This window comes from Nerophis ophidion, linkage group LG09 (assembly GCF_033978795.1).
Source record: "Nerophis ophidion isolate RoL-2023_Sa linkage group LG09, RoL_Noph_v1.0, whole genome shotgun sequence".
NCBI classification, from domain to species: Eukaryota; Metazoa; Chordata; class Actinopteri; order Syngnathiformes; family Syngnathidae; genus Nerophis; species Nerophis ophidion.
Genome location: NC_084619.1, coordinates 14,281,730 through 14,303,629, shown reverse-complemented (window position 1 = coordinate 14,303,629; position 21,900 = coordinate 14,281,730). Strand labels below are relative to the sequence as shown.

General features: G+C 40.3%; 1 protein-coding gene across 2 annotated transcripts in view; it reads left to right on the top strand.

Annotated features, from left to right (window-relative positions):
* Positions 1 to 21,900, top strand: part of eys (eyes shut homolog) — a 722,499-nt gene that overhangs the window by 226,121 nt on the left and 474,478 nt on the right. For both annotated transcript variants that reach the window (XM_061910381.1, XM_061910382.1), the window contains exons 16-17: positions 1,401 to 1,514; positions 10,125 to 10,361. In XM_061910381.1, coding sequence (XP_061766365.1) covers positions 1,401 to 1,514; positions 10,125 to 10,361 — 351 coding nt within the window. The remainder of the gene's footprint in view (positions 1 to 1,400; positions 1,515 to 10,124; positions 10,362 to 21,900) is intronic.

Here is a 21,900-nt window from a genome sequence, read left to right as displayed (position 1 = left end):
CCTGTGCTAGTGTCTACCATGAATTGATTTATTTGGACCCAGACTTAAACAAGTTGAAAATCTTATTCGGGTGTTACCATTTAGTAGTCAATTGTACGGAATATGTACTGTACTGTACAATCTACTAATAAACGTTTCAATCAATCAAACCAGAACCGATAATCAGCATTTCCATTTCCTTAGCATTAAAATGCAAAACGTTGTTCGACAACCATTGTTTGATTTTATTAAACATGCCTCCAGGTGATTAAAAAATGGTGTGTAGGGGCATGTAGAGTTGGGTTTCATCAGCATAACAGTGAAAGCTAACGCCGTATTTGTGTATGATGGAGGCCAAGAACCGAACCCTGTGGAACTCCACACGTTACCTTAACATACTCCGAGGTCACATTGTTATGGGAAATGCACTGCATCCTCTCAGTAAGATAGGAGTTAAACGAAGAAGACTTATTTTGACATACCAATACGTGTTTTTGATACGAATGATATGATCAACCGTATTGAAAGCTGTGCTGAGATCAATTAGCAGTAACATGGATGACACATCAGCATCCATAGTTAGCAATAAATCGTTATTATAATTTTTGCATGGGCTGTCTCCGTAGATTGATTTGCCCTGAAACCAGACTGAAAGGATTCACAGAGATTTTTAGATGCTAAGAGTTCATTTAGCTGCTGTGCAACAATTTTTTGGAGGATTTTCGAGATAAAGGGAAGGTGGGACATCGGCTAGTAGTTTACCATAGGTCAGAATCGAGGTGTGTTGATGAATATAGTGGGTTTAAAAATAACCTAAATATTCATACGATACCTAAAACATAGCTTTGCTTTTATGTTATGCTTATGGTCTTACTGCATGGCCTTTGGTCAGACGACAAAAGCTATGTACACACCCATTTTTTCCATGTTAGTGCGAACAGTAAAAAACTGATTTTTTTTTTCAAATCCGACACAGATTGGTGTGTCATGAATCTGATTTGTATTCAACACAAATGCAGTCTGAACGCTCAGGTGGCAATCATCCGACTTATAGATGATCGAAAGGCGACAATTATTTGCCGAAATAGACAGGCATGAATGGCAGCGGCAGACAAATTAGCGATCACCAACACACTGTTCGGAAGAGACATTGAAGCAAGTGTTGCACACACTGTCAGAGTGAAAATCCTTTGTGAAATGCTTTAAAACAATGTTGACTCTGGTTTCACAAAATATTTGAAATTGCCAGAAATGTGCCAGTACTCTAACCTAATTAGGGGCATGTTTACTTTTGTAAACGCACTGCAGCATGTGTGACATGTGACACTTCACAACCGGTTCTGTTCATATCACTTTTTTTTGTATGAACTGTTACAACTGTTGGTGCATTATCACAAAGTAAAACAAAAGTTTATTTCCAGGTAAAAACTGCTCAACAGCTCTCTCAGCATGTGCCGTTGATGTGGACGTCTGCAAAAATGGAGGAACCTGTTTCCACAACTTATCCGGAGAGATACAGTGTGTTTGCCCACCAGGTATTTATCAGAATATTATACAGTATTGTTTTATATGTAAGGGTTCTGTATTGTGGGCTTCACGGTGGCAGAGGGGTTAGTGCGTCTGTCTCACAATATGAAGGTGCTGAGTAGTCACTGTTCAATCCCGGGCTCGGGATCTTTCTGTGTGGAGTTTGCATGTCCTCCCCGTGACTGCGTGGGTTCCCTCCGGGTACTCCGGCTTTCTCCCACCGCCAAAAACATGCACCTGGGGATAGATTGATTGGCAACACTAAATTGGCCCTAGTGTGTGAATGTTGTCTGTCTATCTGTGTTGGCCCTGCGATGAGGTGGCGACTTGTCCAGGGTGTACCCCGCCTTCCACCCGATTGTAGGTGAGATAGGCACCAGCGCCCCCCGCTACCCCAAAGGGGAATAAGCGGTAGAAAATGGATGGATGGATAGATGGGTTCTGTATTGTCTCATCTTATTTTTTTAAATGCACTCTACCTTTTTCATGTGTCATTAATTCTATATATACATTGGTACCTCAACTTCCAATTACTTAGACTTAAACTTAGATTTAGACTTCCTTTTATTCTCATTCAAATTTGAACTTTTTCAGTACAGATAAGAACAAAATGTTGCAGTAGTTTGTTTTAGTGCAGGATAAAAGAGGTGCAATAAGGTGCAGATATAAATACATAGATTATTGTACAGATAAATATATTGTACTTTTGCATATGCATCCACGTTTATGGATGTATGTTATGTTGTATTTATATTCCAGCGAGTTAATCTGTTTTGGGAGGGAACTGAGGGGATTGTTATGATGCGTTCAAGAGTTTTATGGCCTGAGGGAAGAGGCTGCTACGGAGGCTGCGAAACCTCTTTCTAGAGTCCAGCAGTGAAAACAGTCCTTGTTGGGGGTGGGAGGAGTCTCTGCAGATTTTTTGAGCCCTGGTCAGGCAGCGGCTTTTTGTGATTTCTTGGATAGGAGGATAGGATACCTTAATTTTTCAAGTAATTTTAGATATTACATGTTTCTCCGCATACCTTTAGTTACGAGCATTTTTTTCATTATATTTGATTGAAGTAATATTTGTGTCATTTGAGGAATGAATACATAATATATTGTTGCTTTGTAACATTGTTCCTGCTTCTTTTACACAAGAAACAAACACAAGTTTTGATTAGACTGCTGACGAGCGCTTTTGACACAATCCTGACTAAATCCAACCATCTGAATTAAGAAAGTTAGTGTTAAGGAGAGGACGCAGAAAACCAAATTAGAGAAACAAACCATATGAAAATATTACCTACCAGTCAGTCCACATCACACAAGCTGCAGCTTGCCTCTGCAGCATGCAATCACAAACATCCAAACAATAAACATTTATTCATGAAAAAAATTGAGAAGCTGCAGATCATGTTTTTTTACAAGGTTCACTTTGTTTTGTGTAGTCCTGACACACTTTTTTGCCAAAGCATTACTTTTGGTACACATACTATATATATAGTACATACAGTTGTGGTCGAAATTGTACATACACTTGTAAAGAAGTGAAGTGAAGTGAATTATATTTATATAGCGCTTTTCTCAAGTGACTCAAAGCGCTTTACATAGTGACACCCAATATCTAAGTTACATTTAAACCAGTGTGGGTGGCACTGGGAGCAAGTGGGTCAAGTGTCTTGCCCAAGGACACAACGGCAGTAACTAGGATGGCACAAGCGGGAATCGAACCTGCAACCTTCAAGCTGCTGGCACGGCCACTCTACCAACCGAGCTATACCGCCCCATAGAAAGAACATAATGTCTTGGCAATGAAAAGTGAGGATTACCTCCAAATACTCCAACATCAACCCGGAAGTTGGGTCTTGGGCGCAGTTGGGTGTTCCAACAGGACAATGACCCCCAAACACACGTCAAAAGTGGTAAAGGAATGGCTAAATCAGGCTAGAATTAAGGTTTTAGAATGGCTTTCCCAAAAACCTGACGTAAACGTGTGGACAATGGTGAAGAAACAAGTCCATGTCAGAAAACCAAGAAATTTAGCTGAACTGCACCAATTTTGTCAAGAGGAGTGGTCAAAAATTCAACCAGAAGCTTGTGGATGGCTACCAAAAGTGCCTTATTGCAGTACAACTTGCTAAGGGACATGTAACCAAATACTAACATCGCTGTATGTATACTTTTGACCCAGCAAATTTGGTCACATTTTCAGTAGAGCCATAATAAATTCATAAAAGAACCAAACTTCATGAATGTTTTTGTGACCGACAAGTATGTGCTCCAATCACTCTATCACAAAAAAAATAAGGGTTTTAGAAATTATTGGAAACTCAAGAATAGCCATGACATTATGTTCTTTACGACTGTATATCACTTGTGGTCAGCTCCGACTCCTTACCCAAATATGTCCGTGTTGAACATAAACAGCAATTTCCTATTGTTACACGACAGAGACAGTGTTGCCATATGTCACCAGAAAAACAAGCAACCCGCTATATTAAAACAAGTCTCTTCTAATAAATGGATAATAAGCGGGGGAAGTAGCCCAAAGGAGACACAACATTAGTCTGCTCCCTAAGACAACTGCTAATACAGTATTATGACATGATTTCATACTACTTTAATGTTTTTTTAAACAATATTTATAGCTTAAACGTTTTTTGTTTTTTTTCTTAAAGACATGTAAGCTTAAACGTTTTTTTTTTCTTAAAGACATGTAAAATGTGGCTGTTTTGGAACGGCCAACCAAGGTAATCAAAAAGCTCGACCAAAGTACGAGATTCCTCTACAGAATATCCTCCCTGGTCAACAAAAGCACCTTGAAGATTCTAGCGCAGGGGTAGGGAACCTATGGCTCTAGAGCCAGATGTGGCTCTTTTGATGATTGCATCTGGCTCTCAGATAAATCTTAGCTGACATTGCTTAACACGATAAGTAATGAATAATTCAGCTGGTAATCACGATGTTAAAAAAAAAAGTTCAAAATATAAAACATTCTCATGCATTTTAATCCATCCATCCGTTTTCTACCGCACCTGTTCAAGGAATAACAATGTTATTCAAAAGAATTAGAGACTTTTTATACTCTAAAAATGTTGGTCTTATTTAAAAAAATGCACGCATTTGGTTGTATTCAGTGTTAAAAAATATGATATGTGCTCTCACGAAAATACAGTTTAAAGTATTTGGCTTTCATGGCTCTCTCAGCCAAAAAGGTTCCCGACCCCTGTTCTAGCGGGAACTCTCATTCAACCCTTTTTCGATTACGCTTGCACCTCCTGGTACCCCAGCACCTCCAAAACCCTCAAACCTAGACTCCAAACATCCCTAAATAAGCTAGTCCGTTTACTTTGAGACCTCCACCCCAGATCCCACCTCACCCCAACCCACTTCTCCAAAGTGGGCTAGCTCAGGGTGGAGGACAGAGTAAAACAACTTACACTGAGCCTAGTCTAAAAAAAACGGTACACCTCCCTGATACCGAAGTACATGTCAAATTACTTCCTTAACGTAAATGACCGCCATAACTACAACACCAGGGGGAGCTCCACAAACCACGTTAAACCCAGATTCCGATCTAACAAAGGTCTTAACTCATTCTCTTTCTATGCCACATCAATGTGGAATGCACTCCCAACAGGTATTAAAGTAAGTGCATCTCTATATTCCTTCAATACCGCTCTAAAATAACACCTCCAGGCAACTTCAACCCCTTACTAATAATAATAATAATAATAATGGCTTTGATTTATATCGCGCTTTTCTATTATTAGATACTCAAAGCGCTCACAGAGAAGTGGGAACCCATCATTCATTCACACCTGGGGTAGACTGACGGAAGCGTGGCTAATACCCTCTTCCATTCACATCCCACCTCCCGGGATTATAAATAACCTAATGTCAATAATCAAATGTACTTGTAATGTTTTTACTTGCTCTTATGCTATCTGAACTCACTATGTTCTCTGCTGGCTGTACATTTCCTACTAAGTAAGATCTACACTGTTTCAATGTCAATTTCTCTGTTGATGCAATTGTTGATGACTAAAGTACTGATATCAACCAAAGCTCCTCATCCCACCCCCCGGATTGTAAATAATGTAAATAATTCAATGTATACACTCTTATTATTAACCTGTGCGATGACTGTATTATGCTGATAGTATATATTTGTTCCATGAATTGATTAACGTGGACCCCGACTTAAACATGTTGAAAAACTTATTCGGGTGTTACCATTTAGTGGTCAATTGTAGGGAATATGTACTAAACTGTGCAATCTACTAATACTAGTATCAATCAATCACATGTTAAATTGATGTCAGATCATTTGAGGTATGAGTGTTTTTAATTACGCACTCGGTCATGCAATGCAATGCTTGTGAGTTGAGGTACTACTGTAAGTGTGTTCATATTATTATGATACGTTATGTTTGATATCATTATCATACATTATGGTATTATGTGTACTAGGGTTGTACGGTATACTGGTGTTAGTGTAGTGCCGCGATACAAATTAATCATTTTCGGTACTATACCGCCTTTGAAACGTACCGGTCCCGCACCCCCCGCGCCCGTGTCAAAGTCACGTCGTGACATTGCTGGTTTTACGAGCAGATGAGCATGTTCGGCAGCGCACAATCACGGAGTACTTACAAGCAGACACCGTGTGTTGACAGAAAAGGGAGAATGACACATTTTGGCTTAAAAACTAAATATGTATTTCTGTCTTGCCTCTGGTGGAGGCGGTAGCAATTTTCTCCGCTCCCTCCTTCCCTGCTTGCTTTCTGTGTCTTGTCTTTGTCTGAACTTTTCTAAAGCATCTTTCTTTGCGCTGTCCTCTAATCTAAACATCAAATATGAATATGATCAGCTGGACTCTCGACGCAATTGCCTGGCTGCCCTGATGGAACCATTGCTGCGGGGTACGTGAGAGTCTCCTGGGATAAATGGAGGATTATGTGCCTCTCAGCCCTTTCCATCGAGGACGTCGAAGACATCTACCTATTTGGAGCTGTGATCGCGGTGCACTTGCTGATTGGGCTGGGCATTGCTCTGGTGTATCGACAAATCCGGAGGACGATGGCTGCCACTCAAGGGGCCCAACGGCAGTTCAACGCAATGGATGGATTGGGTCGGGCTGTGGGAACACAGACTGGGGCGATTTCTGAGTTCAATCCCAAAATGAATCTCATCTTGGAAAAGATTGCGGAGAAGGAATCATTAAATTGGAATTGAAGAAATCCAGCATGGACAAACGGAGAAGATAAGTCACTATTTTGTCTTCTCAAAGAAGAACAAACTTCTTAATCTATGATTTGACTCCCTCAAATGACCTTGACACAATCAGGAACAGGCTGTTCTGAAGAAACTCTCCCGAGGACTCCACAAAGATGGACACTTTTTACCTTCCTTTTTGTCAACAACACCTGTGGTCGAACTTTGAGATCGGCCTCAGTCCATATAAAAACATTTCATCATCTCTCCCAAGTTAATTGGGTATATATGCACAGATGACCCCTACCCTCGAATCAACACCTTCACCACCGCTTAATTCTTCCGGGGCTGTGGATGGCTGAGCAGCGCTATATAGCGGCAGCGGTGTCTCCTCAAACCAACCCCTCCCTCTGTTGCAAGTTGGTGTGATATACGTACCATGTTTAATGTGTGCCATGCTATGTGAGGTTTTTTCCTTGGACTCAGTCTGGACCCCTCCTGAGGGTCTAGCCTTAGACTGATATTTTTTTTTACTCCTCCCTCCCCTCTCCCAATGTCACCCTTTTCTCACCTTTTTAATAAGCGCTGCAAGTGGCTGATCCGTTGGCGGTCTCGTCTTGTCCCCCCCTGTAACGTATGTCTGCTCTTAGCGGGACTGTGCCGAAAATGAAATTTTGTTGTACTTGTGCAATGACAATAAAGATCTATCCTATCCTATCCTAAAGTTGAAGTTATAACACTGAAACACCCTCAGGAAGAGGTGCTTTAAGTAGGGATGTCCCGATCCAATATTGATATCGGAAATCGGTCCGATATTAGCCAAAAAAGTGAATATCGGATTTTATCGGACTGAATCGAAAAACTCCGATATAAGCGCTCCGATATAAGCTGTCCATTTGCCGCTGCAGCACTTCTATAATAGGTGACTGGTTTGATCACACTCCAACACAGTAGGTGGCGACAATGCCCCTTAATTAACGCGGGTGGCGGCCGCGGAAGAAGAGCGTCTCTGAGCCAGCATGCACAGCCCACGTGATCACAAAGACGACAACGCGTGTGCTCAGCAAAGTGTAGTGATGTCGGCTGTGTGGAAGTATTTTAACTCACACCATGCCGAAATGCTTATCTTCTTAAAAAAAAATCTCCACATTATGCTCGGACTGCAGAAAGTGGAGAAGGAGGAGGAGGAGTAGTAAGGGTAGTCAGCACTGACTGATTATTATTTGTTTTATGCTCTTGTTATTAGAGTGATATGTTTATTGTGTTTACACTATTCTTCAGTGAAGACTAAGAGTAATTACTACATTGTTTTGGGCATAGTCAGTCAGTGAAACTGGAGCTGTGAACTCTTAATTTAGAGCAGTTGGACAGTGGACAATATTGTGTTGTTTTTGTGGTTTTTGTCCCTGCCCACAGTTGTTTCCAACATATGCTGACAGTAAAAAAATAACTGAAGTGAACTTGAATTGTTTGCACTTTAAAACATTTTATGTTTTTTTTTATTGGATTTAGTTCTTTTTCAGGGTCTTCTAATTTATTTTTAATTTATTCTATTCAATTGTATAATTATGTTGGTATTAGTGGTTATTTTGCACTTTAAATATAAAATTTTGTTTTTATTGGATTTGTTGAGGTAATACTCTTATGTTGAAGGTTCAAATTTATGTAACCAATTGGTTAATAATAAATGGGTCGGTTTTTCCTATACCTACTCTTGCTGACTATTGTTTTCTGTTTTAACACTACAACATCAGTAACAGTAACATCACTTTATCAAGCCTTTTCTAACATTCTACAAAACAAAATAAGGAATAAATATATGTATGATTCGTGCCTGTATCGTATTGATATCGGTATCGGCAAATACTCAAGGCTACAATATCGGTATCGTATCGGAAGTGAAAAAGTTGTATCGGGACATCCCTAGCTTTAAGACAAGCGGCTAACGTCCATCCGCCGTCGGCAGTGTTGTAGCTACTTCTAAATCACTAATCCTCGCCTCCATGGTGACAAATAAAGTCCCTGGACACATGGGGACTTTGAATATGACCAATGTATGATCCTGTTACTACTTGGTATCGGATCGATTCTCAAATTTGTGGTATCGTTGCAAACTATTGTAAAGCATCCAAACAACAGAAGAATGAGTGATTATTACATTTCAACAAAAGTCTAGATATAACATGATAAATGAAAAAGTAAGCAGATATTAACAGTAAATGAACAAGCAGATTAAAAATTAATTTTCTACTAATTGTAATTTTGACAAAATAATAGATTGATAAATGTCACAATAAGTTGCAGCTTTTGTCAGCAGGCTAATTAGGAGCCTTTGTTTGTTTACTTACTACTAAAATATAAGTTGTCTAGTATGTTCACTATTTTATTTAAGGACTTAACTGCAATAAGAAGTTTAATGTACCCTAAAAAAAGCCAATAATGCAATTTTTTGTTGTCCCCTTTGTTTATAAAAGTACCGAAAAGTGTTAAGATCCGTACTCCGATCTTCCCATATTATGGTTTGTTGCATTTTTATCACTCCGTCGTTCTACCCTCATACTTCCTGTGTAGTCATTACCATGGTTACTCATCAGTACACCTGCTGCTCACGGCCCCGCACACCTGCTACAGATAATCACCGTCACTTTATAAGCCGTCCTCTTTTGTTTGTTCAGCCTGGGTTCATAGTTTGCCCACGCGCAACAGTGACGACTGTCATCCTTCGTATGTATTTTCTCGCTAGCTCTTACGCTGAGCAACTTTATATTCCAGCTTTCATGTTGAATTGTTTTGTTTACTCTTTTGTGTCCTCGTGCCAAGTTTTAGTTTTCCTTGTGTTTATCCTAGCTTTCACGCTGGCGTCTTTTGTTTGCCTTTTCCCTTTACACCAGTGTTTTTGGTCCTAGCCTTTTGTTATTAAATAAATACCTTTTATCTTACCTATGCTGTGTTCTGCTTCGACGCATCCACGGGAAAACAACACCGGCATTACCATGCCGAAGAAGAGTCCTCACAGAAAAGTATCGAAACAATTTTAGTACCAGTACCTGTAGCAAAATATTGGTATCGTTACAACACCAATGTGTACTATTATTATTTATGCAAAAAACACTTTTCCTGTGCATTACCTAAAATCTCTTTGTCTTGCTATTTAAATGTATTTTGAATAGAAAAGAGGGTTTGTTGTTTATAGCAAGGATGTTACACAGCAAAGGTTGTGCAACGCTACTTTAATTTACCCTTGTGCCCAGGGTTTTTGTTCGATAAAATATATAAAACTGTCTAGGTGGTAAAAGCCTGGCGATGAAATCTCAAACCATGACGTCTGCCGGACAAGAGGAGGTCAGGTGAATGCTGCTGGGTATGCAGTGCTGCACATCCATCTCTTATTTGATCCCACTTCTTCCTCTTTGCAGGATTCCGTGGCAGTGACTGCTCTTCATCTCTGAACCAATGTACGTCCAATCCCTGTGACCTCGAGGGCGCCATCCGCTGCGAAGCTTTTGCAAACACTTACACATGTGTTTGTCAACATGGCTACACCGGGCCACGCTGCGGAACAGCCATGTACCACCACTGTGTCGAAGGCCTGTGTCAACACGGATCAACATGCGTGGATCTGTGGAGAGGCTTCAAGTGTGATTGTTTACCAGGTAGCTGCAGCATCCAGCAGGCACTTATTTCCAAATGAGGCTTCAGTGCGATGAATGGTGATCATAGCAGACACACTCCAGGGTTGATTATTTTACTTCTTCACTCGGAGTCTTATCTCAGCAGGCTTAAGCAACAACGCGAAACACATTTATGAAATGTGTTAACCATAGCTGGGTTTATCGGGGTGTGAGCTGAATTCCAGTTCCAACTCATTATAAAGCTGAGGTGAATCCATAACACCATTTCTCTTTTAAGTGTGAAAAACACTCTTATAGCAACAACCAATGCCAGATAATAGGCTAGTTTCCATTATAAAAAGATGACAAACTATCCATCCATCCATCCATCCATTTCCTACCGCTTATTCCCTTTTGGGGTCGCGGGGGGCGCTGGCGCCTATCTCAGCTACAATCGGGCGGAAGGCGGGGTACACTCTGGACAAGTCGCTACCTCATCGCAGGACCAACACAGATAGACAGACAACATTCACACTCACATTCACACACTAGGGCCAATTTTAGTGTTGCCAATCAACCTATCCCCAGGTGCATGTCTTTGGAGGTGGGAGGAAGCCGGAGTACCCGGAGGGAACCCACGCATTCATGGGGAGAACATGCAAACTCCACACAGAAAGATCCCTAGCCTGGATTTGAACCCAGGACTGCAGGACCTTCGTATTGTGAGGCAGACGCACTAACCCCTCTGCCAGACAAACTACTCTTTTTATAAATAATCCCTATTCTTAGTAACTGATTTATAAAATAGCAAGTACCGTATTTTTCGGACTATAAGTCGCAGTTTTTTTCATAGTTTGGCCGGGGGTGCGACATGTACTCCGGAGCGACTTACGTGTGAAATTATTAACACAGTACCGTAAAATATTAAATAATATTATTTATCTCATTTGCGGAAGAGATGAAGAATGGCACCGAAAAGGAAATCATGTACTGCAGATTACACAATATCAAATACTATTATTTATCTAATTTGCGGAAGAGACGAAGAAAATGTCAGCAATCGTCACACACACGTGAAGCAATAAGAATTCTGCGCTGGAGGGTCATGGCAGAAGTGCATTGTGGGTCATGGAATGCTAACTGCTATATGCTATATGCTACTGCCGTAGCTATAAAAATGGATCATTTCATCGTAGGGGGTAACTTATAAAAACTGAGAAGGGCTGCACAAAAAACGACAAGAGGAAGCGGCGCATACCTTTGGAGTTGGCAGAGTTGTTTAAAAGCGACATCTAGGAAGAAGATTTCATGGGATTTATTGATTAGGAGTGACAGATTGTTTGGTAAACGTATAGCATGTTCTATATGTTATATATGCCATTATAGATGGCGGCGCCCGGACGGGCTGCGCTCTCGAGGAGCTCCTGCTAAAGATGGAACATTTGGCAGAAATACCGGACAATTCCACAAACTTTATGGCTGGCTCACATCGTGGCCACTCCGTGATCACGTACGACCGCCAGACACTTCTGGATGTGGACATGTCGGGCCGTTTTGGACCGATAGACGCGTGCGTGCTAAACGTGCTAACTAGCATTGGAATACATCGGCGGCTACATCCAGCGGCCTGTGAAGCAGGGGAGTCTAGTAGCAGCGGGGGCCGTCTACGGAGCAGACGCCAGCGGTGTGATCGGAAACGCGGATGCCGAGTTTTTTCTGCTTTGAGTGTTTCAGAGTTGGACATGTGTTTTACTGAGGTGGCTAACTATGATGCGTGCAGTTTATCAAAGCAACAAACAAACAATCGGAAAATCCCCGTTACTGAGGTGGCTGACCATGATGTGTGCAGTTTATCAAAGCAACAAACAAACAATCGGAAAATCCCCGTTACTGAGGTGGCTAACCATGATGCGTGCAGTTTATCAAAGCAACAATCAAACAATCGGAAAATTCCTGTCGTATCAATTCCTAGATATGGTCGTAACTATACTAAATGCACTGGGCATAATAAACACAACATTATTAATATTGCTACTACGGATAATTTGATCAAAAACTCCCTAAAACAGCCCACTACCTATAATATAGGTTTTTTAAACATAAGATCATTGTCTCCTAAAACGTTGTTAGTTAATGATATTATCAGAGACAACAATCTTAACGTCATCGGTCTCAGCGAAACCTGGCTTAAACCAAACGACTTTTTTGCGCTAAATGAGGCATGTCCTCCTAACTTTACACATGCGCATATTGCCCGTCCGCTCAAAAGGGGTGGGGGGGTCGCACTAATATACAACGAAAACTTTAACCTTAGTCCTAACATAAATAATAAATATAAATCGTTTGAGGTGCTTACTATGAGGTCTGTCACACCGCTGCCTCTACACCTGGCTGTTATCTACCGCCCCCCAGGGCCCTATTCGGACTTTATTAATGAATTCTCAGAGTTCGTTGCTGATCTAGTGACACACGCCGATAATATAATCATAATGGGGGACTTTAATATCCATATGAATACCCCATCGGACCCACCGTGCGTAGCGCTCCAGACTGTAATTGATAGCTGTGGTCTCACACAAATAATAAATGAACCCACGCATCGCAACGGTAATACGATAGACCTAGTGCTTGTCAGGGGCATCACCGTTTCCAAAGTTACGATACTCCCGTATACTAAAGTATTGTCCGATCATTACCTTATAAAATTCGAGGTTCAGACGCATGTTCGTCAAACTAATAATAATAATAACTGCTATAGCAGCCGCAACATTAATACAGCCACAACGACAACTCTTGCTGACCTACTGCCCTCGGTAATGGCACCATTCCCAAAGTATGTGGGCTCTATTGATAACCTCACTAACAACTTTAACGACGCCCTGCGCAAAACCATTGATAACATAGCACCGCTAAAGTTAAAAAAGGCTCCAAAAAAGCGCACCCCGTGGTTTACAGAAGAAACTAGAGCTCAGAAATTATTATGTAGAAAGCTGGAACGCAAATGGCGCACGACTAAACTTGAGGTGCACCATCAAGCATGGAGTGATGGTTTAATAACTTATAAACGCATGCTTACCTTAGCTAAAGCTAAATATTACTCAAATCTCATCCACCGTAAAAAAAACGATCCTAAATTTTTGTTTAGTACGGTAGCATCGCTAACCCAACAAGGGACTCCTTCCAGTAGCTCAACCCACTCAGCTGATGACTTTATGCAATTCTTTAGTAAGAAAATTGAAGTCATTAGAAAGGAGATTAAAGACAATGCGTCCCAGCTACAACGGGGTTCTATTAACACTGACACGATTGTATATACGGCGGATACTGCCCTCCAAAATAGTTTCTCTCGTTTTGAGGAAATAACATTAGAGGAATTGTTACAACGTGTAAATGGAATAAAACAGACAACATGTTTACTTGACCCTCTTCCTGGGAAACTGATCAAGGAGCTCTTTGTATTATTAGGTCCATCAGTGCTAAATATTATAAACTTATCACTCTCCTCGGGCACTGTTCCCCTAGCATTCAAAAAAGCGGTTATTCATCCTCTTCTTAAAAGACCTAACCTCGATCCTGACCTCATGGTAAATTACCGACCGGTGTCTCACCTTCCCTTTATTTCAAAAATCCTTGAAAAAATTGTTGCGGAGCAGTTAAATGAACACTTAGCGTCTAACAATCTATGTGAAACCTTTCAATCCGGTTTCAGGGCAAATCACTCCACGGAGACAGCCCTCGCAAAAATGACTAATGATCTATTGCTAACGATGGATTCTGATGCGTCATCTATGTTGCTGCTCCTCGATCTTAGCGCTGCTTTCGATACCGTCGATCATAATATTTTATTAGAACGTATCAAAACACGAATTGGTATGTCAGACTTAGCCCTGTCTTGGTTTAACTCTTATCTTACTGATAGGATGCAGTGTGTCTCCCATAACAATGTGGCCTCGGACTACGTTAAGGTAACGTGTGGAGTTCCCCAGGGTTCGGTCCTTGGCCCTGCACTCTTCAGCATCTACATGCTGCCGCTAGGTGACATCATACGCAAATACGGTATTAGCTTTCACTGTTATGCTGATGACACCCAACTCTACATGCCCCTAAAGCTGACCAACACGCCGGATTGTAGTCAGCTGGAGGCGTGTCTTAATGAAATTAAACAATGGATGTCCGCTAACTTTTTGCAACTCAACGCCAAAAAAACGGAAATGCTGATTATCGGTCCTGCTAGACACCGAACTCTATTTAATAATACAACTCTAACATTTGACAACCAAACAATTAAACAAGGCGACACGGTAAAGAATCTGGGTGTTATCTTTGACCCAACTCTCTCCTTTGAGGCACACATTAAAAGCGTTACTAAAACGGCCTTCTTTCATCTCCGTAACATCGCTAAAATTCGCTCCATTCTGTCCACTAAAGACGCTGAGATCATTATCCATGCGTTTGTTACGTCTCGCCTCGACTACTGTAACGTATTATTTTCGGGTCTCCCCATGTCTAGCATTAAAAGATTACAGTTGGTACAAAATGCGGCTGCTAGACTTTTGACAAGAACAAGAAAGTTTGATCACATTACGCCTGTACTGGCTCACCTGCACTGGCTTCCTGTGCACTTAAGATGTGACTTTAAGGTTTTACTACTTACGTATAAAATACTACACGGTCTAGCTCCATCTTATCTTGCCGATTGTATTGTACCATATGTCCCGGCAAGAAATCTGCGTTCAAAGGACTCCGGCTTATTAGTGATTCCCAAAGCCCAAAAAAAGTCTGCGGGCTATAGAGCATTTTCCGTTCGGGCTCCAGTACTCTGGAATGCCCTCCCGGTAACAATTCGCGATGCCACCTCAGTAGAAGCATTTAAGTCTCACCTTAAAACTCATTTGTATACTCTAGCCTTTAAATAGACTCCCTTTTTAGACCAGTTGATCTGCCGTTTCTTTTCTTTTTCTTCTATGTCCCACTCTCCCGTGTGGAGGGAGTCCGGTCCGATCCGGTGGCCATGTACTGCTCGCCTGTGTATCGGCTGGGGACATCTCTGCGCTGCTGGTCCGCCTACGCTTGGGATGGTTTCCTGCTGGCTCCGCTGTGAACGGGACTCTCGCTGCTGTGTCTTGGATCCTCTTTGGACTGGACTCTCGCGACTGTGTTGTATCCATTGTGGATTGAACTTTCACAGTATCCTGTTAGATCCGCTCGACATCCATTGCTTTCCTCCTCTCTAAGGTTCTCATAGTCATCATTATCACCGACGTCCCACTGGGTCATTATTGTCACCAATGTCCCACTGGGTGTGAGTTTTCCTTGCCCTTATTTGGGCCTACCGAGGATGTCGTGGTGGTTTGTGCAGCCCTTTGAGACACTAGTGATTTAGGGCTATATAAGTAAACATTGATTGATGATATGTTACAGTTATTTAAATGACTCTTCTTATAATATGTTACGTTAACATACCAGGCACCTTCTCATTTGGTTATTCATGCGTCATATAACGTACACTTATTCAGCCTGTTGTTCACTATTCTTTATTTATTTTAAATTACCTTTCAAATGTCTATTCTTGGTGGTGCATTATGAAGTGTAAATTATGACAGCGGAGACCCCAGACTGTTGAACGACTGAAGCTCTACATAAAACAAGAATGGGAAAGAATTCTACTTTCAAAGCTTCAACAATTAGTTTACTCAGTTCCCAAACGTTTATTGAGTGTTGTTAAAAAAGGTGATGTAACACATTGGTGAACACGCCCTTTCCCAACTACTTTGACACGTGTTGCAGCCTTGAAATTTTAAGTTAATTATTATTTGCAAAAAAAAATAAAGTTTATGAGTTTGAACATCAAATATCTTCTTTTTGTAGTGCATTCAACTGAATATGGGTTGAAAAGGATTTGCAAATCATTGTATTCCGTTTGGATTTACATCTAACACAATTTCCCAACTCACATGGAAACGGGGTTTGTACTTGAGTACATTTTTTTTTTCAACTCTGGTCACAATAATAACAATGATAATGAATTACATTTATATAGCGCATTTCTAGACACTCAAAGTGCATCATCAGTGGGGAAAACTATACCTGTCTCGCGATGGTTTAAACCAGGGATGTCAGGTTTTATCCAGCCCGCGGGATGAGTTTGCCAAGTATAAAAATGAGCCGAAATTTTCGAATGAAAGAAACATCTGTTCTAAATGTGTCCACTAGATGTCACAATTTCAATTATTTGTACCTCTTTAGATGCTGCATATGTAAAAAATGAAAATAAACCACGTTATGTCAGTGCACCAGTTGAGAAAAATGAACAAATACATAAATAACATCCTGTAATTTGATTAACACATACCTTTTTTATCTTGGTGGATTAAAAATTAACACCAATGAGGTTGATTAACATTATCATATAATTTATTCAGAAAATAAAAATAACGACAAATAAAGTTGTCAGAGTTTGTTTGTGACGAACCCAGAGATGCAGAGACGGAGGCAGGCATTGAACAAGGAAACATTGTTTTAATATAAAATACTAGAACAAAACCAAACAAAGGGTACAAAAATAAACACGCACGTGGGTGGATAACAAACTAAGAGAGCTAGCATGGGAGCTAGAAAACAAAAAAGGAACTTTATCATGGAAAACAGAAGTCGTACTTGTACTTTGAAAACAAACTGGAAGCAGGGAACAGAGGACAGTAAGCTTAAAACCGCTATCAAACATAGCTTACCACAACGCTGCATTGACACGACAAGATACGACACGACACGACAGGTAGCAATGACAAGTGCGACATGCAATACAATACAATAATCCAGCAGTAACTGGATGGGAAGACAGGTCTAAATAGGAGCGGACTGATTGACACCAGGTGTGGCCAGGCGCCAATCAGCCGCACTTGAGGGGGAACACAGCACTCAGGGAGAAAGACAGGAAACCAACAAAATAAGAGCACTGACTGGAAACACTATACACAAAGGAGACGAAAAGGAAAAAACTAAAACATAGTCAAACTGTCAGAGGCAAGCCTGACAAAATTATATCGACCATTAACCTCAACATGTAAGTGTAGAATAACCACAACAACATTATGATTTGTACATTTTCAGAATGTGTTTGTTTTATTTTTAAACAAAGAAAACACTCTGAAGTTGTCTTCATTTTGAAGTTATTGTGCCGCAATTTTACAAGTTAGGCCCACTTGGGATTGGATTGTTCTCCATGTGGCCTCCGATCTAAAATGAGTTTTACACCCCTGGTCTAAACCCAGCTCACGTTCCCTATTAGTGGGTGAACACTCCAATGCTTGGTGAATTCAGCTTCGCAGTGATAGGAAGAGACGGCATCGAAGGATCAAAAAGCGACGTGGGAACTGAGAACCCATCGTTCAATTCACTCCACATTCACACCTGTGAAAGTGGGGAGCTACACTTCAGCCACAGCTGCCCTGAGGTAGACTGACGGAAACGTGGCTACCAATTTGCACCTCGGCCTCTCCGACCACCATCAAACATTCATTCACCAGTGTGAGTCGCGATGGGAGCAGGGAGGGTGGCAGGAACTTGGATGGCTGAAGCTGGATCTAAACGGAGGAAAACAGAAAGTGGAAACACAAATAAGTACGATTGATAAGAAATAAAAACAAATACATGAAATTATGAACCCTGTTTCCATATGAGTTGGGAAATTGTGTTGGATGTAAATATAAACGGAATACAATGATTTGCAAATCATTTTCAACCCATATTCAATTGAATATGCTACAAAGACAACATATTTGATGTTCAAACTGATAACTTTAGAATTTCATGCCAGCAACACGTGACAAAGAAGTTGGGAAAGGTGGCAATAAATGCTGATAAAGTTGAGGAATTATCATCAAACACTTATCTGGAACATCCCACAGGTGTGCAGGCTAATTGGGAACAGGTGGGTGCCATGATTGGGTATAAAAACAGCGTCCGTGAAATGCTCAGTCATTCACAAACAAGAACGGGACGAAGGTCACCACTTTGTGAGCAAATGTGTGAGCAAATTGTCAAATAGTTAAAGAACAACATTTCTTAACGGCCTATTGCAAGGAATTTAGGAATTTCACCATCTATGGTCCGTAATACCATCAAAAGGTTCAGAGAATCTGGAGAAATCACTGAACACAAGCAGTGATATAAAGGACTTTTGTTCCTTCAGGCCGTATTGCATCAAAAAGCAACATCAGTGTGTAAAGGATATCACCACTTGGGCTCAGGAACACATCAGAAACCCACCGTCAGTAACTACCGTTTGTATGCTGCATCTGTAAGTGCAAGTTAAAACTACTATGCAAAGCCAAAGCCATTTATCAACGACACCCAGAAACGCCGCCAGCTTCTCTGGGTCCGAGCTCAGCTAATATGGACTGATGCAAAGTGGAAAAGTGTTCTGTGGTCTGACGAGTCCACATTTCGAATAGTTTTTTGGAAACGATGAACGTCGTGTCATCCGGACAAAAGAGGAAAAGAACCATCAGGATTGTTATAGGTGCAAAGTTCAAAAGCCAGCATCTGTGAGGGTATGGTGGTGCATTAGTGCCCAAGGCATGGGTAACTTACATATCTGTCAAGGCACCATTAATGCTGAAAGGTACATACAGGTTTTGGAGCAACATATGTTGTCATCCAAGCAACATTATCATGGATGCCCCCGCTTATTTCAGCAAGACAATGCCAAGTCACTTGTTACAACAGCGTGGCTTCATAGTAAAAGAGTGCGGGTAATAGACTGACCCGCCTGTAGTCCAGATCTGTGTCCCATTGTAAATGTGTGGAACATTATGAAGCCTAAAATACCACAACGGAGATCCCGGACTGTTGAACAACTTCAGCTGTACATAAAACAAGAATGGGAAAGAATTCCGTCTGAAAAGCTTCAAAAATGTGTCTCCTCAGTTCCCAAAGGTTTATTGAGTGTTGTTAAAAGAAAAGGTGATGTAACACAGTGGTGGACATGCCCTTTCCCAACTACTTCGGCATGTTTTGCAGCCGTGAAATTCTAAGTTAATTATTATTTGCAAAAAAAAATAAAGTTTATGAGTTTGAACATTAAATATATTGTCTTTGTAGTGCATATTTGTCTTTGTAGTGCATTCAACTGAATATGGGTTGAAAAGGATCTGCAAATCATTGTATTCCGTTTATATTTACATCTAACACAATTTCCCAACTCATATGGAAACGGGGTTTGTAATAACTGGTGTGGAATCATGACAATAAGAGTTATTTAAGATAAGATTGTATTTTCCAAGCAAATAATTCTGTAAAAACATGAGTTGGCTTATATTCAGGGCCCAGACGGCGGTGCCAAAAAAACTCTCCTTAAGTCAGTCAGTGCTTTTCTTCCTGTCACTCACACACACCAGTAATATGAAAAAACTAGTGTCGTCCTAATGCCAATATTTCCCCGCAACCTCTGCTCCTCAAACACTAACTTCCTCAAACCCATCAAGACAAACCTAAAATCAATGGGCCACCGGGCGTTCTGCTCGACCAAACCCGAACTCTGGAACGTTCTCCCCGACCATCTTAGAGCAGCACAGTTGGTCAACTGTTTTAAGAAGGGACTAAAAACCTATCTTTTTTAGCACAGCTTTTATCTAAATTCTCTGCCTTGTTTTTAAATACACTGCTTAACTATCTGTTTTATCCAGTGCTTTCCTGCTTTTATTTCTATCTTTATCTATGTTTCTGTTTTTTCTAATGTGTATCCAGTGGGTGTCATGTTTTAATTTCTATTTTAATTTTTTATTATATATTCTAACTTTCAATTTTTTTTCTTCTTTATTTATTTTAACAAATGTAAAGTGTGTTACAAATGTAATTTCTTATTATCATTATTAGTATTATTATTATTATTATTATTATTTTGGTACCAGTGCTAACATTATTTCAATACTTTTTGGTACATTTCTAAATAAAGGGCACCACAAAATATTGCATTAAAGGCTTTGTTTTAACAAAAAAAACGTATGGTACATTAAACATATGTTTCTTATTGCAAGTTTGTCCTTAAACAAAATAGTGAACATACTTGACAACTTATCTTTTATTAATAAGTAAACAGAAATATGCTCCTAATTTAGCTGCTGACATATGCAGTAACATATTGTCATTTATCATTCTATTATTATGTGAAAAATTATTATGGACAAGTGGTTGAAAATTCATTGCTAATTTACATGTTTATTTACTGTTAATATCTGCTTACTTTGTCTTTTAAAATATTCTATCTACTCCTCTGTTAAAATGTAATAATCACTTATCTTCTGTTGTTTGGATACTTTACATTAGTTTTGGCGGACCGGTACTTTTTAGACTTTAATTGAATATGATTCATTAGTATCGCGGTGGTATACTAATACCGATATACCATACAACCCTAGAAGAGACGCGACTCTTTCTTAAAGGTTGCAAAATTAGCAAATAACAGAGGATGAATTATGATGCTAATTATAAGATAATTGCAATCAACCACCAAACAAGTGTCTATTAGCTTAGGAATACAATCTTTATATATTTTTTTTTTATCACAATATCTCTTTCTATTTCACTGATTATGAAAACCAAGGATAATGTAACCCGCCTTCCGCCTGATTGCATCTGAGATAGGCTCCAGCACCCCCCGCGACCCCAAAAGGGACAAGTGGTAGAAAATGGACGGATGGAAGAATAATGTTTCTCTTTAAAAAAAAAATTAAAACATGCGTCACAGAGTCTTATACAACCCAGACGGTGGTGCCAAAAAAGGCTCTCTAAATAAGTCAGTGCTTTTCTTCCTGTCACTCACACACACCAGTGATATAAAGAGACATGGTCCTTTCTTAAAGGTTTCAAAGTAAGCAAAAATAGGATTAATTATGATGCTATTTTTAAGATGATTGCAATCAATGAATTAGAATAATCACACTGTGATGAGGTGGCGACTTGTCCAGGGTGTACACTGCCTTCCGCCCGAATGCAACTGAGCACCCCCAGCAGTGACGTGCGGTGAGGTTCATGGCTGGTGAGGCACTGACTTCATCACAGTCAGATTTATAAACATATGAACTCTATAGAGTATCTTATTCACCATTTGATTGGCAGCAGTTAACGGGTTATGTTTAAAAGCTCATACCAGCATTCTTCCCTGCTTGGCACTCAGCATCAAGGGTTGGAATTGGGGGTTAAATCACCAAAAATGATTCCCGGCCACTGCTGCTCACTGCTCCCATCACCTCCCAGGGGGTGAACAAGGGGATGGGTCAAATGCAGAGGACAAATTTCACCACACCTAGTGTGTGTGTGACAATCATTGGTACTTTAACTTAATGTAGCAGGTACTTTAGCTAGTATAGTATAGTATAAGTAAATTACACTTATTATTATCATTATTAGCGATAATACTGCTAACATTAACAATATTAAATAATCACATGTATGTAGAAAATAACAAACACGACAGTACAGTGTTGTCACTATGACAGGTGTAACCGCGCTCCAGCGGCAGTGTTCATTCATTGTCTTTACTGTAGCATAAAAAATGCAGATGGCCTTAAAACTTCACAAT